Source organism: Thermobia domestica, chromosome 12 (assembly GCF_964235325.1).
Source record: "Thermobia domestica chromosome 12, izTheDome1.hap1.1, whole genome shotgun sequence".
Taxonomy (NCBI): domain Eukaryota; kingdom Metazoa; phylum Arthropoda; class Insecta; order Zygentoma; family Lepismatidae; genus Thermobia; species Thermobia domestica.
In genome coordinates this window covers 226135138-226154034 of record NC_137465.1, presented here as the reverse complement: position 1 = coordinate 226154034, position 18897 = coordinate 226135138, and the positions used below count along the sequence as shown (strand labels likewise).

General features: G+C 36.4%; 1 protein-coding gene across 1 annotated transcript in view; it reads right to left on the bottom strand.

Annotated features, from left to right (window-relative positions):
* The window catches only part of LOC145667068 (ABC transporter G family member 20-like), a 130029-nt gene extending 112410 nt beyond the window's left edge, over positions 1-17619 (bottom strand). The window contains exon 1 of the mRNA XM_081734767.1: positions 17498-17619. Coding sequence (XP_081590893.1) covers positions 17498-17563 — 66 coding nt within the window. The 5' untranslated portion in view covers positions 17564-17619. The remainder of the gene's footprint in view (positions 1-17497) is intronic.
* Positions 17620-18897: the final 1278 nt, after the last annotated feature.

The following is an 18897-nucleotide window of genomic DNA, read 5'->3' as shown; positions in this document are numbered from 1 at the left end:
TTTTTTACTTGTGTTAAAAGAACATATATGTGGATCTGTATGTTTACATATCCAGATCCGTTGCTTCCTGTTTTCTTGCAGTTCAACGCTTTCTTTGCAACTCAACTAACGTCTGAAAGCATAATTACAGGATTTTAAGGCTTTCTTGACGCGAGCCTTTCTGTCTTCCCGTTTATTTCGGATCTTTTTGACATCGAATCCTATATGAGACGCTTTCGGCTAGCTGGGGACTTTGCCCGCAGACCCCTCTTTTACTTACCCTGCTGTCTCGCACCGAGTAGTGTTGCTATCAGTTCTACTTGGTTAAAACTTCTACGATCAATACTAAGGAAGGTATGGGAGTTTTAAATTTTAAAATTGCCGCCATTTTGAAACGAGATTACGTATGAAAAAATAATCGAAACAAAAGTTGTAGAGATTTTTATTGAAATTAAGAATCACTTTTTAAATTTTTCTTCTAGCAATGACAATATTAAGAAAGTTAGGTCTACGGATCTTTTATACACGGCCGTCATATTGAATTATGATGGTGCATGTAGCTGACAACAAATGAAACCAAGTACTCTATCAAGCAAATACATGTTCCTTGTTTATCTTGGTACGATCAAAATTTTAAGAGCTATTATATCAACGATATTCGTTATATATACAGGTTGTTTCAAAAACCAACGACATGAAACAATTTTTATAGAGGGAATTTGGCTACGGGCATATAATTTGAAGTACTCAGCAACTACCTCTATTAAAAAAAACGTTGCGGAAGTACCGGAGTGCTAGGCCCGTATCCAGCGGAGGTCTAGGGTGGCAGGGTTCTTCCCCCAAAATTTTCACGGTAGCTTACAAATGAACTATAATATGATGAACTATAATAAGGTTGGATCGGGCCCCTCCTAACTTCAGTCGGGCCATCCTTCATTTTTGGGCTAGCTACCGACCTGCACCGGAGGATTCTGAAACTTGGATATTTGGATAGGGCACATACTAGTTCCTGAGTAAAGTCTTGACTCGACTACGGTAGAGCTATGGACCTTTAAAATTCATTTTTTAAATTTTTTTGGCAGTCTATAACTCCGAAGGGAAGCACTTGTGCACCCAGGTTGGTCTATATTTTTTTTTGTCTTATCTTGGTGTCAGGAATCACCTCCCAAACGTTGTCGGTCTTGTTTGGAAGCACCTTATATATATATACTTAAAACAGATATTTTCGACAATTTTCTTATTTGTTCCATTCAAAAACGTACGAACATGCCAAACATCGAGTTTCTATATCAATTTCAAGTGTCTAAACTTTTATTTAAGTTTTTAATTCAAAAATAACTCCACTTAAATAGCATAGGTGTTTTTCTTCTTCCTTTCAGACCCCTCAAAACAAATAATGTTCACTTTCGGTATTTTTTTTCTGTGAATTAGTCCAGAAGACTACAAACATTCCACATTTCATCATTGTGCTAATGCAGGAATGCAAATAAGCAACAAAATTTTACTCGCCCAAGAAAAAAGCCACTAGCCCACATCCCATAATAGAAATCATTTACTTATCTTACCTATGATATTAAATACTCGCCCGCCCCGAAGAACCACTCGCCTGAGGCGGATGAGCGAGTGGTTATTTGCATCCCTGTCCTAATGCAAACAATGGAGGTGTCCGCTTTTTTTATGTATTTTAATTTAAGAGTCTTCATCCCGGCGAAATTAAAATACCGCTAATTTTACAGTAATTATGTGATATCTTCAAATAGATAAAAGATAATTAAAATATGGAACAAGAGCGCCCTAGACAATATTATTTTGCGTGAGGTACCGTCATCACAAGTCACCTAGTGGCTTTCCGTTTTCAGCTGTTTAGAAACGCGAAAATAAATGCCGATTTTCAAAATGGCTCGAAATCGAAAGCAGATAAGTGACTCGTGATAACGGTTTCTCATGTAAAATAATATTGTCTAGGGCGCTCTTGTTCCACATTTCGATTATCTTTTATCTATTTGAAGATATCACATAATTACTGTAAAATTAGCGGTAATTTAATTTCGCCGGGATGAAGACTCTTAAAAGAACGATACGTGAAATAATCAAATGTATTTCTTTCTTTTATATATGCAATATTAATGACGTAAATAGACTTTGAATAATCCTTTAAGCTCCGTCCTCTGAAAGCGACCCATCGCATGTTTCTGCGGAAATGACGTAAGTGGTGCCCAAGAGTCTATCGGAAGTCGAAGGGGTTATCTGGATATTAAAGAAAATAGATTTTTGTTTCTTTTTAAATTTGAGAACACATTGCAAAAACTGAACGTAAAATAACTTGTTTTCTACCAGCTGCGTTAAGAAAATAAACTCTTACAGTTTAATGATGATTAAGGAAAGTCAATGATGATGATGATGATGATAGACGAATTGGTGGAATGAGAATGTCGGAAGAAACGAGAGTATCAAGAGAGAGCTCACGGAATCCAGGAAAATCTCACTCAGGATGACTGGCCTGAAAAAGTTGTAGACTTTTTGGACCGACTGTACCCACTGGGAATCGAACCCGGCACCGCTCGCACCTAAAACGAACTATCTGTCAATAACTGTCAACGAGATCTATTGAAAGAGAGGGTGTCTCAAAATGATCAGTGTATCAATAGTGTAGCCTATGACGACTACTGAAGTATTTAGTAAATTTAGGCATATACTTCTGTGCTTTTCCATTTGTGCTCCACGATATGAACCAAGGGTGATACAATATACTTTAATGAATACATAACTAACACATGGATATAGCTTTAAAATTACTTGAAAATGTACTGCACTAAAAGATCAGATTACAGATGAAAGTTTTTTTCGTTTTTCAAGAAATATTAAAAAAAGAGGAAGCTTACAATCATATGAATGGTACAAGTGTTTTCTTTAAATATTTATTGTATCTAAACATTAGGTTAGATAATACCTACAGTACATACACCCTCCATTCCAAAGGAAACCGAACGTTTTAAAAAAAACAAAAAAGGAATGTACATTTTGGAACAAATCATTTTTATTAATCAATGTATTCCCCTTCTGCATCGATACACATATTTGCACGCTCCAACAAGTTGTCAAACGACTTCTCCATGTCTTTTATTGGAATGGTCTTTAGGACGGCGGTCGTCGCCTTCTCAATGGCATCAATCGATGCGTACCACTTTCCTTTCATCGCCAAATGCAGTTTCGGGAACAGATAGAAATCGCACGGAGCGAGATCTGGTGAATAGGGCGGATGATGCAACCGAATAATGTGATTTTTGACCAAAAATTCAGTTACAAGTCGCGAACGATGTGATGGTGCATTATCGTCCAAAAGAGTCCAACTGCCGATTTCGCGATATTCGGGCCGAATACGACGAATTCTTGCCAGCAAACGCTTCATGACGCCCAAGTAAAACTCTCCAGTGACTGTCTGGCCGGGCTGAACAAATTCTTTGTGGATAATTCCTTTTGAATCGTAAAAACAAATCAGCATCACCTTAACTTTTGACTTCACCAAGCGACTTTTTTTGGGTGTTCCTTCATCCGGCGCTCTCCATTCAGCACTTTGCCGCTTTGTTTCGGGCTCATATTCAACACCACGTCTCGTCACCAGTTACAATCGATTTCAAGAAGTTTCGATCCTGCCGAGCACTTTTAACGATGTCTTTGCAATGCGCAATTCGATCAGCTTTTTGGTCTTCGGTGAGTTTGTGTGGTACAAACCGCGAATTAACCTTCTTAAGGCCCAAAACTTCGGTCAAAATGCGGTTTGCGGTTGTTTGAGGAATGCCTAATTCCATTTCAATAACTTTCACCGACGATTTTTTGTTATGTTTGATGAATTCACGCACTTTTTCGATGTTTTCTTCCGATAATCCGGTTCTGGGACGGCCTGATCTTTCGTCATCATCCAGCGTCTCTCTACCCGATTTGAATCGCCTGAACCACTCGTAAACTTGCGTACGGGATAGACACTCATCACCATATGCATTTTGTAGCATTTGGTGCGTTTCACTAAAAGTTTTACCCAGTTTAACACAAAACTCAATTGCAGCTCGTTGTTTGAAACTCATTTTCTGACCGATGTACACAACACACTGACAGTTGAAACGCAATAACTTTGTTGCCGTGCATCCAAATGTCATGACATTTATACCAGTTGTCAATGAGGTACTACGCCATCTACCGGTAAAATATTACAACAGATGGCACTAGTGGTACTATTTGTTTTCAAAAGTTCGGTTTCTTTTGGAATGAAGGGTGTATAAAAGCTATAGGCACAAACGATCTAATCATTGTAGTACGTTTAATGTTCCGCTATTGGGGATCTAACCGGAACCTTGTGCATTCGCACTAAAGTACACACTAGTGGAGATGTATATCTATCTCTTACTCCCTCCCTCTCTCTCTCTCTCTCTCTATGTATATATATATATATATATATATATATATATATATATATATATATATATATATATATAGGGGAACGTGGGGCATAATGGGGAAGCTAAGATATTTGCCTTTCTAAATTGGTAACCAATATCTCAATTGCAGTAATTTTTCTGCGGTAGACACGTTGGACATTTATTGTGATATTTCAACCAGCAAATCCTTTCAAAAATACTGTTTTGCACCTTTTTGCTTAGCTTATTCCAAAAATGGCTCTTTTCCCCATTATGCCCCCTACGTGGGGCATAATGGAACATTGGATTTCAGTCAACCCCATTATGCCCCTACCCCATACTGCCCCGTACACTATTACATCTGTAATATCCAGCTCTAATATAGACTTATCATAAAACAACAATATATGATTACTATTATACAACACAACTTGAATTTTATGAAATATTTATTAGACTCAATAATCAAATATAACAAAAGATGAGTACTCTTTTTTTTTTAAAAAAAAAAATGTTGATAATTACTTTAAAAGGTACATTCTGAATTAGGCATTATTAAGAAAAAGGAAAAATGTTATCATTGGGAATTGTACTACAAAGTTTATGCAGATTACATCGAATTATTGTCAGTTAAATCTTAATATTTCCTGACATCAAATCAACATAACCAAATTTTGAAAATTCAGCATAAAGAACTTAAACAAAACTGCGCAAATGCAATCCCAGCATTAACAAGAAATGTTTCGAGCTGGATAGTAAACTACACAATCGATACTCTTACGGGGCATAATGGGGTAATGGGGCAATATGGGGTGATTGCAATACCGTTTTGCCCCACCCCGTTTTGCCCCAGATGAGTTGTAGTGTTAAATCAACTAGTATCTCTGTTATAACTTACAATCCGTAAACCTCAAAAACACACAACAAACACAGAAGAAATATTCTTTCAACATATCAATAGTTTAAAAGTGTGTAATAAATAACTTGCCTTACCTTGACCGAAGTAAAATCCCAATCGTTATATGCCATAGCGCGAAAACAAAGAACTGACACACAGCACTGTTCCTTTTCAACTGATAAGAACGCTGCTCAAGCGCAACAGCCCTTCGTCCTTGAGAATCTTGTTTAGGTACTTATCGCTAGATTGCAGTTAATTACAGTTCAAAAAATACCGATACCCCGTTATGCCCCCCTACCCCGTTATGCCCCACGTTCCCCTATATACAGTGAAACCTTCCTTAACGGACACCCCTATAATACGGACAGATTTTTTTGTCCCGGCAAAATATATGTTCTCTTACGGAACAAAACCCTCCCTTTTACGGACACTCTCAGATACGGACGCGGACATTCCTTTTTTACCCCCAAACGTTTCAATAACCTCTTCATAACGGACAGGAATTATTCTTGGTTCTGCGATATTTGACAGTGGACAGAAAAGTCTTTTTCTTACAAGTGTATCTATCATCAAACAGAACAATTTCAAGCTGAACTTGAAATGCTTCTTTTTTTCTGCCCGCAATAAACTGCTTTCTGGTGGAAATCCTAGAAAATCTTCAATAAGCACTAACACTCATGCTGGATTAGTCGTATGGTCAAGAATTCTATGCGGATCTTCCCTTCCCTAACAAATAAATTTAGTGCTTTTTCCTCTGGGCCTTGCATCTTTCCCGACAATTTCATAGATAACAAAATAAACATTGTTTATTTTGCGATAACATTTTTCAACGAGCAATGTTTTCTCTCTTACTTTTTTGGAAAAGCAAAATTTTTCTTTTGTACAAATTGGTGTGTCAAACAGTTGAACAATTAAAGAAATTTACCATTAATCGCGGTGAAATAGAAGTTCTCCAATTGATCCAACAATTGCAAACAAATTTCGAACAGAAACTAGTGTCCGTAGGATGTACACGTCACACAACTACTGCAGACTTTTCCCCAAGAAATTTAGTGAGTTTCTTCTCCACATTTTCAGTATTTAATAATAATATTGCATACTTTTTAAAGCTATTTTTACATTTAATATAGGCGGTAAGTGTATTAATGGATTTTTTACAGGATGATGACATGTTCTTAAGAAAATTACCATACACGCATTATCATTTGCAGTATACGAACATATTAACACATTCGCCAACAATAATATTATTTAACTGAAATGAATTTCTCCTTCATCCGTCCCAGTAATTCAAATACGTACTTAATAGAGTATTTTCATATTGAATTTTACGTATTTACGCTCATACATAATGTTTTTACTGTATATTACTGCATACAATTACCGTTGAGAAAATTAAATTTTTGTAACCTCTCTGTAACGGACACCTTTCAGTAACGGACAAAAATTCCCGTCCCGTTGGTGTCCGTTATTCAGAGGTTTCACTGTATATATATATATATATATATATATATATATATATATATATATATATATATATATATGATCTTGCCCCTCCCTAGCAAAACTTGAAATGACGCCCCTGGCACAAACTAAAATTTGCTGCACAGATCTGCACAAACGATTGACATCATTTTCGACCAATTTGGACAAGGTGGGGGCTACTGTTTTGACAGCCCCCACTTTGTTTTCGTTCTAGTTCATTGTTCATTGTTGGAAAAATGAAAATTTGTGTTGCACATTTCTGCACAAACGATTGACACCATTTTCGAACAATCTTGAGAAGGTGGGGGGGGGGGGCTATTTAAATGGACGTAAATACCAGCTGCTGTCGGGCCTCGTAGCCAAGAGTGCTAATGAGCGGGTTAGTAAAAGGAAGTCGCTTTTTTCGTGCTTTCAAACCCGGCCCGAAGAAAGTTTTTTTTTTAAATTTAATAACACTTTTTCATTAAAATAAGCGTGCAGTTTTACTAGACGGATTCATAGTATAAGTAATAGTAGTAGTAAAAGTAGCAGTAGTAGTGAAAGTAGTAGTAGTAAAAGTAGCAGTAGTAGTGAAAATAGCAGTAGTAGTAGTAGTAGTAGTAAATGTAGTAGTAGGAACTGCTTAGAAGAACCGCAGGGGTTGGTTGCGTTCTCTTGATATCAAATTGGCAAATTGAAGACTTGCCTAAATTTTTCTGTACACTTTACATGACCAACTTTAAAGAGCTCGCGAAAGAAAAATACAGGGTAGAGTGCGAATATTGAAATGCTTGGGATCGGCGAAAGTCCAGTGGCTCCTTACTTTAAGCATTTCATTACTGAGGAAGGGAATGAGGTAGATTTTAACTCCCACGAAAAGAAAACATAAAATTGTCAGAATTAGTATCTTAAAGAGAAACGGACAAAAAATTATATATATATATATATATATATATATATATATATATATATATATATATATATATATATATATATATATATATATATATATATATAAAGATGAATACAGAAACAATTCTTGGAACAGAACAGGAAAATTTTCGAACATTTCAGCGTCTAAATGGGTCTAGGAAAATTCGGTGTAAGAAAACTCGGTGTGGGGAAATTTAGGTGTAAGGTAGATTCGGTGTAATACATATTGGATATTACCACTTCCGATAATTTACGACACTTCATATTGTGAAAACGAAAACCATATAATGTAACGAATAAAATGTTATTACCTATTTCAAGAAAAGAAAATTTATTTTTCTGCCTTGAGACCTCTTGCATGTCTTTTGCGGGGTATTACAATAAACTACTTTTCATCACACAATGAAGCTGACACTTTTTGTCAGAAATAAAACAATTACAACTATAAGTTCAGAGTGTTATAGGAACAACTAAAAACACCTTTCCTATATAGTACATCATAGAACATATACAAGATGATTCTTTTAAAACTCATGGATTTCATTTGGGTCTAGAATTTCTAACTGAAGTCCGATTTCCATGCGGTTTGTGGCAAATGATCAAGGAACGTTGGGAGATTTATGGAACTATGTTTACTGGTTTAAATTCATTTGGGGTAATATCGACCACGCCTCTAGAAAAACAGCAAATATTCGCCACAGTACCGAATTGGAATTAGGTGAGGTGCAGTGTGGAAATTTGAGGTTCTTCTTGAGATGGGAACCTCGCGACGGTCAATAAGAAACAGGAAATTGGGCCGTTGTATTGAGAATTATGCTGTGCTACTGTATCAGTATGATCAGGACACATATACAATAATGTACTCTTTGGAGCAACGTGATTTTATCGTTAAAAAGTTTTTGGAGAACGGGATCTGTTGATGCTACCCAAAGGGCATTTACACGCAACTTTGCCTCACGTTCTGCTCCAGACAGGAACATAATATGGTCGTTAGTGAATAAATTGCAGGAAATAGGATGGCTTCTGAGTAAGACAAGATCCCGCTGGCGGATGTTGTGGAAGATGCCAGTTACCGACTCTTTAAGTCACCCAAGAAATCTTTCTGTCGTTTGTAGCGAGAAATCGGCTATTCAACATGTGATGTATGTGTATTACCACTAACACTTAATTTGTATTCTGACTAACGCTTAATTTGTATTCTTCAATTTCGCTTCAAATATCCAATATCTCATTCGAACTGTAACGTACAATGGCGAATATTTTTTTCTTGCAACCTGCTCGATATTACTCCGGATGAATTTAAACCAGTAAACATTGTCCCATAAATCTCCCATCCTTCCTTGATGATTTTCAACAAACCACATGAAAATCGGACTTCAGTTAGAAATTGTAGAGCCAAATGAAATCCGTGAGTTTTGAAAAAATCACTCTGTATACACATATGTAAGATGCAAAAATATATTGATCAAAAAAGTCTTAGTGGAAAGGGCAATACAAAGCAGGATGGTTTTATCAGATAATAGTTGTACAAATAGTTGACTTCTCCTCCAATCAGACACTTTAGTTTGTTTGCCTTAAGGTAAACAAATACTGCAGGGTACAATACCCTATTGACTTCTTATTGACTTCTCCTCTAATCAGGCGTAGATACTTTAGTTGAGGCATTTATTTTTACACCTTTGAGTAACATAAATAAACTATGTCGTTTTTGAAGAATTTAGATTTAAATATTTATTTATAAAATAGACATAAAATCGTCAAAACATTTTTTAAAAATCTACAATTTTCAACTTTACCCGTCCAGTAACCTACTTTTTTTTTAAGTAGAAAATTCTAGGAGACATCCTCCAAAACAGCATAAAAACTAAAAAGTTTTAAATTAAATGTCGATTGGTAGCGATGGTCGCTGCTGTAAATCACACAAACGGACAGCGAAAAACAAATTTCTCGTCATGTAAGGGCCATGAAATGTTAAAATCCGTCGAAATCTAGAATTCAAATTATTTCACGATCACATTTTTTAAAAAATTTGTTATAGTAGACAGTAAAAGTACGTTCTACACAAAGTTTGAACTTAAAACTAATACGCTCATTTACCCTCAAAGTTGAGTTTTTAATAAATCCTATGGTCTACTACAACGAATCTTTCTTTACACCTAACATTCCCCACACCGAGTATTCCGTACACCGAATTTTCTGTACACCGAATTTTCTTACATCGAAATTTCCTACACCGAATTTTCCTGCTGACCGTGTAAATATGTATTATAATTATAAGAACACGGTAATTTAAATGTACTTACATTATTTGCACCGTATAGGCGATGTTAGATTACAGTATAACTGCTCATAGATCACTATATTATTTTAAAGTTTAGGTTTTGCTTGATCAGCAGAAATCATTTAGCGACTTAAAAAAGTCATTGTTGACTTGACTAGTTATACATAAAAATATCAAGAAATCTGGTTAGAGTTAGGGAGATTTTGCTGTCTTATAATTATTATTATTATTATTTACATCAGGAAGAATTTGCTGAAACTTCCTGGAAAACGTATAGGCCTACCGAAATATCTAATGACTACCGCTATTCAATGTTTGCAATACCCATATTTGGTGAGCTCCCCAATCTTTTTCTTCAAATTATAACGACGTGGCTTTAACTGAATTCTGCTATTTCAGCAAAAGGTATTTCAGCATAACTATGATTAATTGTAAATTTTCATAAGGAGTTCCGTAGGCACGTACGCAGGATTTTATTACGGAAGGGGGTCCAAAGCTTTTAAGGGAGTCCAAACTCAGCATGAGGATGAATTATATCAACATTTATAAAACGACCCAAAAGCAGGGTTTCAGGGAGTCTGAACCTTGAACTTATCCCTGCTTATGTCTGTGATGTCCTTTTTTTTTTTTTTTTTTTTTTAATCTAATTTCATTTCAATTACTGGTTACAATTTTTCAGCTCGAAAATCTTTAAAGCATTAGAAACTACAGTTCAACGCAAGTGTTAAATTCCGTCAAGTTTCGCCGCGATTACTTACATTATGATAAATGAAACAGAACCTGATCTAATCTAATTTAAATTAACCTCGCCTAACCTTAAACGAATCTAAGATAAACTAATCTAACCTGCTTTATAAGCTGGCAAAGATTCCGTAATTTATACTCAGTGTAGATAATGCCTGGAGTTAATGCTGCATTCGGAGGGGATGGGGCAAAAAACTAAGTAAAAAAGAAACATATTTTGCAGGAGGAACGAATTGTTGTTTGGAAGGATAAGTAATGTGTGGGTAATCTGTAAAGTCAACAGAATAGAATGGATTCTGTGTAATGTGGGAACTTGAAATAAATTGCCGGGGTAGAGCCAAAACTAGATAAAATAACAGAAGCCATTGTCAATGTATACAAACCGTAAAGGTAAGTATACACTTCCCATCACTGGCGGATCCACGTGGGGGGCGGATGGGGCAACCGCCCCCCCCCCAAAGGTCTTCTACTTCCAACATGTATCGTTCGGAAATACAAATATTGTCTTTTCCCGGCCGATCCAATCTGTGTAACAAGCCTAGTAGAGTCTAGTCAAAATGTGTGGTACTTAATGGTACTTCTATCCCTAGTTCCTTGGGACGGTTACCATAAGCCGCAAACGAGAGAGAATGATTCATATGTTGAACGAACAGCTGTAGGAAGAAGGAAAGACGGCTCACTCTGTGAACTAAAAATATATATTTTAAAATTGTGTCCTAAAAAAAAGATGTGGGGATGGAATTCAAATCCTGAAACTTCAATTACCTTTACCTTGAATAAAGAGAAATATAGAATATTCTGCACTCCTTACTGTAAAGCTTTCTGAATCTGAGATGAGACTTTTCGGTTGATTGATTGATTGATATGTATTTACGTCGTTCGTCAAAAGTGATGCTTTACAGAACGAGAACTAGAGTTTAAAGTTGGATCTGAACCACTGTAGTGCGTTCGATGTTCACTCACCGGGTATCAAACCACAGAACGTCGTGCATCAAGGATCAAAGGTACTCTCGCTAGATGCTACATCAACAAAGAACTATGACTTTTGAGGTTCAACACGGAAATATTAATTGTGACTTTTAACGGTATTTCATCTTTTCTTGGGAAATAATACAAGCTACAAGCTGGTATTGTAATCATATATAACAGAAGTCGTCCTGATCTTCGCACAGGCCAAACCGCTTAAACTAGAAACTTGAAATTGAAATTTGGATTTGGATTTCTCATTTAAAGTAATTTGACACGCGTTTCAGCAGTTTTACAAATAGGAAATGATTTTATATGAGTGTGTGGAGTCCTCTCACCCACATGGCTGAATAACTTCCCCTCTTGTTATGGCTGCCTCCGTTCCCCTTAGCCAGCCTGGATCCTCCTTATATTCCCAACTTTATTACGCTTTAAACAATTAAGAGGTCTTGTTTATTTGTTAATTTTGTCCCTTAGGCCAAGTTATTTCAACAAAACATTTTAATAGTTCGTTTTCTTAAAATTCACTTAAGTACAGATTATCTTATCCATTTTTTTTCAAAAAATCTGTTTCCCAACACATTCCCCCTCTGAAATAGTATATGATTCGAATAACACCGTTTAGTGTATGTCTGTTTCATTCATTATTTCTTTTTCAAAAAATCTGTTTCCCAACACACTAATCTGGTCTAATGCGTTTTTTTCTTTACGTACCCAACTATACCACTGCAAAAGAGGAGTATTTGGACAAAATACCCTATACGGTGCTCATGGTCCCGGGTTCGATTCCCGGTGAGAGTACATTTTAACGAAAAAGGTGGTTCGAATTCCACTATAATCAGTAAGTGCACGTCTTCTTCAGCCGTCATGCCATTACCGTGGAACGTTAAACTCAACCAACAAATCAAAATACCCTATGTACAGAGGTTTATACTTTTGTAATAATGTCGTATATTTGTCTTCTTGCTCTCTCCTGTTTAAGTGAAAAATTCCTGGATGTACCAGAAATTGAATTCCTTACACATTCTTCTTTACATACATCAATTGAGTACAGTTGGGAGCTTTTCTTTAGAAATGAACAATTCCATTTGTGTCAGAGTTTATTAGTCAGTGACTCCCCAACTTCTCGTGAATCCTGGGTTCTATACCAATCATAGAAATGTTTTCTTCACCTTTGATACATCAGAAGATTTTGGTACGATTTATGTAGCCGCAATCTTAACGCGCACTTAAGAAAATGTCATCATCCTGGACTGGAATCATGGTGAAAAACGAAACGTAACGGAAATTCAACATCTTGCCCTCAGGAGATGTTCTTCGTATAGCGCCAGAGATCAAAGATAATGTTTCTCTCAGAGAGGCACTGGAAAAAAATGTCATGGATACGGATCGACGATCGGAACATACCCTCGCATTCTATTGGATAATGAAATTGATAGATTTATGTCAAGCTTCATGTTTTCTTGCGATCACTTTAGTGAAACAAAGGGAAGCTATATTTATATACACAGAGGAGAAATGGGACAGGCTTCGTGGCAGATAACAGATGACAGGATAAATACCATCGTCAATATAGCACTTTCTTTTGTGTAAGTACTGTTCAATACAGCGCATCTGATAAATCGCGGTGACTAAATGTGAAGTGAATCATGATACCGCCACGCCTCCGAAACGGAAGTGAGTATTTAATTTAAATCTAGAGAAAGAATATAATTTCATTAAAAAAAAAAAAAAAAAAACTTACAAATTCGGGGCATAAAATATAATCTGGGAATCAAGTTTACATCCCCCCTCCAGTCCCGGATTCATATGTGTCCCCTTTTTCCAAATTTAAATTCTGGTCACTTTGAGGGTACGTTCATCTTCCAGGAAGCAAACCGCCCCCTCCAAATGATCCTTCTGGATCCGCTAGTGCTTCCCGTGAAACGCCTAGCACAACCTAACCTAAACTAAACTAACCTAACCTAAACCAGGCCAAATTTAGCGAAAAATTATCGATTTTTACCCCCCCAAAAAAAAAAAAATCCAGCCCCCAAAATCAGAACTTATCTAATGCCTGTTTAGACAAACTGTAAACCAGGGGCGGATCCAGGCGGGGCGATCGGGGCATTCTCCCCCCCCCCAGAAAAGGAAACTTTCTTGTTTTATATATATATAAATAATATCCATCCCAGAGTTTGGAGCCCTTAAAAGTACCATTATGACGACCCATCGCCTCCCCCAGAAGTCGGTCCTGGATCCGCCCCTGCTGTAAACCTAGCAGATGGCTCTCAATATATTGTAAATGTATCTGATTAACCACGCTCTCACACCCACTTAAAAGCACCTATCTATCCAGGAGATTTATTTATTATATCAGTGTTGCCAGTTCTAGTTCTGGAGTGGGCTGAAAAATAGTACCAAATTGAAACAAAAAGGGCTGAATTCATTATTTTATATCATTGTAATGCATGGTTGTATAACACGAAACTAAAAAGTAAAGTTCTAGAACACTCCTACACCACCACCCTCTTCCAAGAGTCCAAATCAAGAGAGTGTCGTTTTAAAAACGTCGAAATAGGAGGATCCCGAACAACCGTGGAAGCAGATAACATTTTTCTCACACGTAGGAGGTATAACAGAGACCGAAAATTAAAAGAAAACAAAGTAAACATCTTCGGTATGTATTGTAAGGAAACCAAACTCGCCTCTATTTCAAAGTGACAAATCAACCCAGGTACGTAGCCAGGATATCGTGAAGGGGGGGGTCCGTGACATGGAATGCTGTGGTCATACACCAGGGGCTCGATCATTCTAAACAATTTTACTGGAACATATATCGGTTCGTTTAGCCAGGATTACATTATGGGGGGGGGGGGGGAGTAATGAAATTCTGCAGGCCCAGGAGCTCGATTAATCTAAACTACTTTACTATCAACATATATTGGTTTGTGAGGATATATTGGTAAGTATTTTAATAAACTATGAACAAATCTCGAGTAAAAAAAAAAAAAGAAAAAAGAAAAAAAAACGTACGGTATTGAAAAAGATTATACAATATTTACATCCTTCCACTGTTTATTCAAATATAACAATTTTCCTTTCATTTTGACCTCAACTATTATAAAAAGTACATATTCACTATTATAAAAAGTACATACTCAATAATGTCTTGTAAAATATTTTGCAATATCTGCGTTTTTTTTTTCTGTTGAATCAAATGTTAACAGAACTTTCTTTCTACATATATTTTTGTTTTTATTATTCCGTCAACTACTGTCTGTTCCAATGACAGGTTAAAGGAGCAGTAGAAAATTGTTTTTGAAATAACATGTTCGATATTGCAAGGATGCGATGACGAAAAATTATGATAAAAAAATGTCCACGCTGTTACACAACAGCACTATGCTTTCGGAAGCTTGAAATCTCCTTGACTAGTAGCAGAAATTCTGAGAATTCCGCAACTTTTCTAGAAATTTCAAATCCCCTGACTCATCCAGGATATATTGCAAGTAATACCTGGCAACCATGTATTGCAAGTAATACAAATTTCCTCATAAGAAAGAGTAACCAAAAGCTTCCTGTAGTTTATTTTTAACGCTGATTCTTCTTTTCTTCATTTCATTTTCTTTCATCCTTCCCTATTTTTTTTCATTTCTGGTCTCGAAGGGGGCGTACGGATCCCCCCTTGGCTACGTGCCTGAATAAACCAAAACGGTATTATGGCCATATATGAAAAAATATATGAAACGAAGAACAAATCAATCACACCGAGTTCTTGTTTAGATAATAGATTACGTAACGTACTCGTCACTTCCCGATGACGCACGAAGTGCAGTCTTTTACAGATTATTCATTGAACATCTAGGAACTTAAAAATGGGGTAACAAAGCGAGTGTCGTTCACTTTCGTGGTGATACGAATATAAAAAACAACATATGTATTTCACCTTTGTGATCGTACTCCTTCGTTTATTTTTATCCACGGCGAACTCTCTTCAACTGTTTGAAAGTTGTATGTAGTAGTAGCAGGTCTAGATTGCTCTGATTGCTGTGATTAAAATAAAATTATGATAAAATATTGAAATATAAATTATTGCAATTTATTCTCGCTTATTGCACGACCGAAGAAGAAGAATAGACTGTAAAAAGAATATAAGGCAAGTAAATTGACATTTGCAAAAAAATGCGAAACCGGTCCAGGGTCATAGAACCTTGGAGTCCAACACACAGTATGAGTAAGGTGAGATGTACCTAAGTTGTAATTCTTACTGACACTTTTGAAAATGTGACAAATATTTGTTAAATGATGCTGAATTGGGTAGAATTGTACCAACTTTTTCACAAAAGGGGCTGAAAATGCCAGCGTGGGACATTACTGCTGTATCGCCAGACCAATTTGAAAATCGAAAAAAGTACTAAAATGTGCTGCATTCGGTTATATTTGGTTGGATTACATTACGTTACGTTAGATTACGTTACTAGGTGTGTAGTTTTACTATACGGATCCATAATATAAGTAGTAGTAGTAGGAACGGGTTAGTAGCCCCGCGGGGTTAGTTGGGTTCTGTTCTCGACATGAAACGGGCAAATTAAAGACTGAATATGATCTTGAAGCTTTGCTGGCGTCTACTATTAATCCAATGTTCTCGGGATTGCTGCCAGAGTGAGTGCTGCTGTGCTGAGCTTTCGTTACCATACAGCCGCTGTATGGTAACGAAAGCTCAGCACAGCAACACCCTCTGGCGGCAATCCCGAGAACTTTGGATGGCTTGTGTATAGCCCGCTCCCCCCAGTTCTTTGTCACCGGAACTGGAAGAGTCAGTACTACTACTACTTATATCGAGAACAGAACCAAACCAACCCCTGCGGGGCTTCTAACCCGTTCCTACTACTATTGCTACTAACTACCACCACCACTACTACTATTGCTACTAACTACTACTACTACTGCTACTAATACTACTACCGCGGCTTGTGTATAGCCCGCTCCCCCAGTTCTTTGTCACTGGAACTGGAAGAGTCACTACTACTACTTATATCGAGAACAAAATCCAACTAACCCCTGCGGGGCTTCTAACCCGTTCCTACTACTACTACTACTATTGCTACTAACTACTACTGCTACTGCTACTACCGCTACTACTACTACTACTACTACTTATACTAAAACTTCCTTACCACAACATTTACATCTTAAATGTTTATAACATGCGATTCCGATTCATTATGAACTAGTATGAATCGTTAGAATCAATATGATTCGTTAAAAATCACTGGGGGGAGCGGGCTATACTCAATCCACTACGGCTACTAAAGCTACTACTACTACTTATACTAAAGCTTCCTTACCGCAAGACTTACATCTTAAATCTTTATAACATGCGATTCCGATTCATTATGAACTAGTATGAATCGTTAGAATCACTATGATTCGTTAAAAATCACTGGGGGGAGCGGGCTATACTCAATCCCTTTGGATTAATAAATTAAAGACTTGCCCCTTTTACAATCTATGGATCCGTATAGTAAAACAAGTGTACCTCTCCGCGAAATAGTCCATCCACCTATAAATTTAAATTTCATACCAGTATTATCAAACAAGGAAGATTAACTAGTGGACATGATGTAATACCTAAGAGCTTAATTAACTAACGAAACATTTAATCCACGCACATGATGTTCATAAATGCACTCATTGTACGTACAGTAAGGGACCCTTCTGGATGGTAAACCCATATGGAAATTTACGGCAAAAGTGTACCATCCAGAAGTGTCCCTTACTGTACAACATTTATTGTTACTGGAGTAGTTTTCGTTAAAAATCTTTTAAAGTACTTACAGTGCCTTGATCAACGTTGATATTTCGATGAGCAGGAGCCACAGTTTTTCTAGCAGTACGTTTCATCTTATCAGTTTGAACTGATCTTCTTCTTCCTTGCTCCTCACCAGAAACATGACTTGATAAGGTGCAACCATTGACTCATTTCACCTGGGATTTATCATTCGTAAATCAAAGGTTTACGAATTTTTCACTTTCAGTAGTAGTCCTATTAATTATGGACATCTTCTTTTATTCTGTCATTCATTTTCTTACATTATGTTAGTGTTCTTAATGTTAATAAATACTGCTTAAAAAACTTTCTTTTATTGGTTTTTGGTGCTAAAATATGTGCTCGTGTTATATTGGTGCACCACATTTTGGAAGATTTACAAGTAAAATTCAAGACTTTGCATGAAAAGGCATGTTTATAAAGAACAAATTTCTGGGGACAACAAAATTAAATACAAATTAATACAGTAGTATTTTAGGTTTACAAGTGTAAGGTTACTAGTGTAAAATCATTACAAGTGCTTCACAAGAGATAAAATATGTAAGTGTATGCAAGGGTAAAATTGGATCTGAAAAGGTAGGTTGACGGTAGGTAGTGGCATGACTTCAGGCCGTCCCCCAGCTTATCTTTGGCCATTTAATTTTTTTTAGAAACTGGGAGACGCCGTACATATTTTTTGAGATGGGCGGACTGCGTCCCCCACGATCCCCCGCACTTTTACCCCTGAGTGTATGTGAAAGATGACTCTATTAGATGCTATTTTCCACGGGAGATATACTACATTTTTGCACAGTGTACAGAACCCGTATTTTATGTTTATAAATTAAGCATTACTTGGATGAACCGTAATATAGCAACCAGTGAGATGCCCCCTTGAGAATTTTATTCGTGTGTCCATAGCCGATATGTATAAGGGGAAAGCAATCAACAAATAACGCTAGACTACTAATGTGATATACCGATACAACAACAGGTATGAAGAAACAAATACATATTCATTACATATATAGCAATTGGGACACTTATCATGCATAAACCGTAAACAAGAACATTGAAACTGGAATGAAACTCTGAAAGATTAGAAAAAATACAATAGAATATTTTCTGCATCCGTGGAAGAACGAAACACGAACAGAAACTTAAAAATCAAATGATATATCCGTTCATGCTCCACACCAATTATATTTCCTTTAACTTCCGATTTTTCCTTTAATATAAGATATGTAGAAAGAAAATGCAAATTAAAAGTTACCTGTTAAAAATATTCACTTTTGAAAGAAATGAACAAATATACCTTATAATTGAAATTAAACAACACCATAATGAGAAAATTAACACACCCACGCAATTAAAATTAACTTTTGGAAAATTATTCAGTTTTCTGTGTGGTTTTAATAGTTACTCTGTT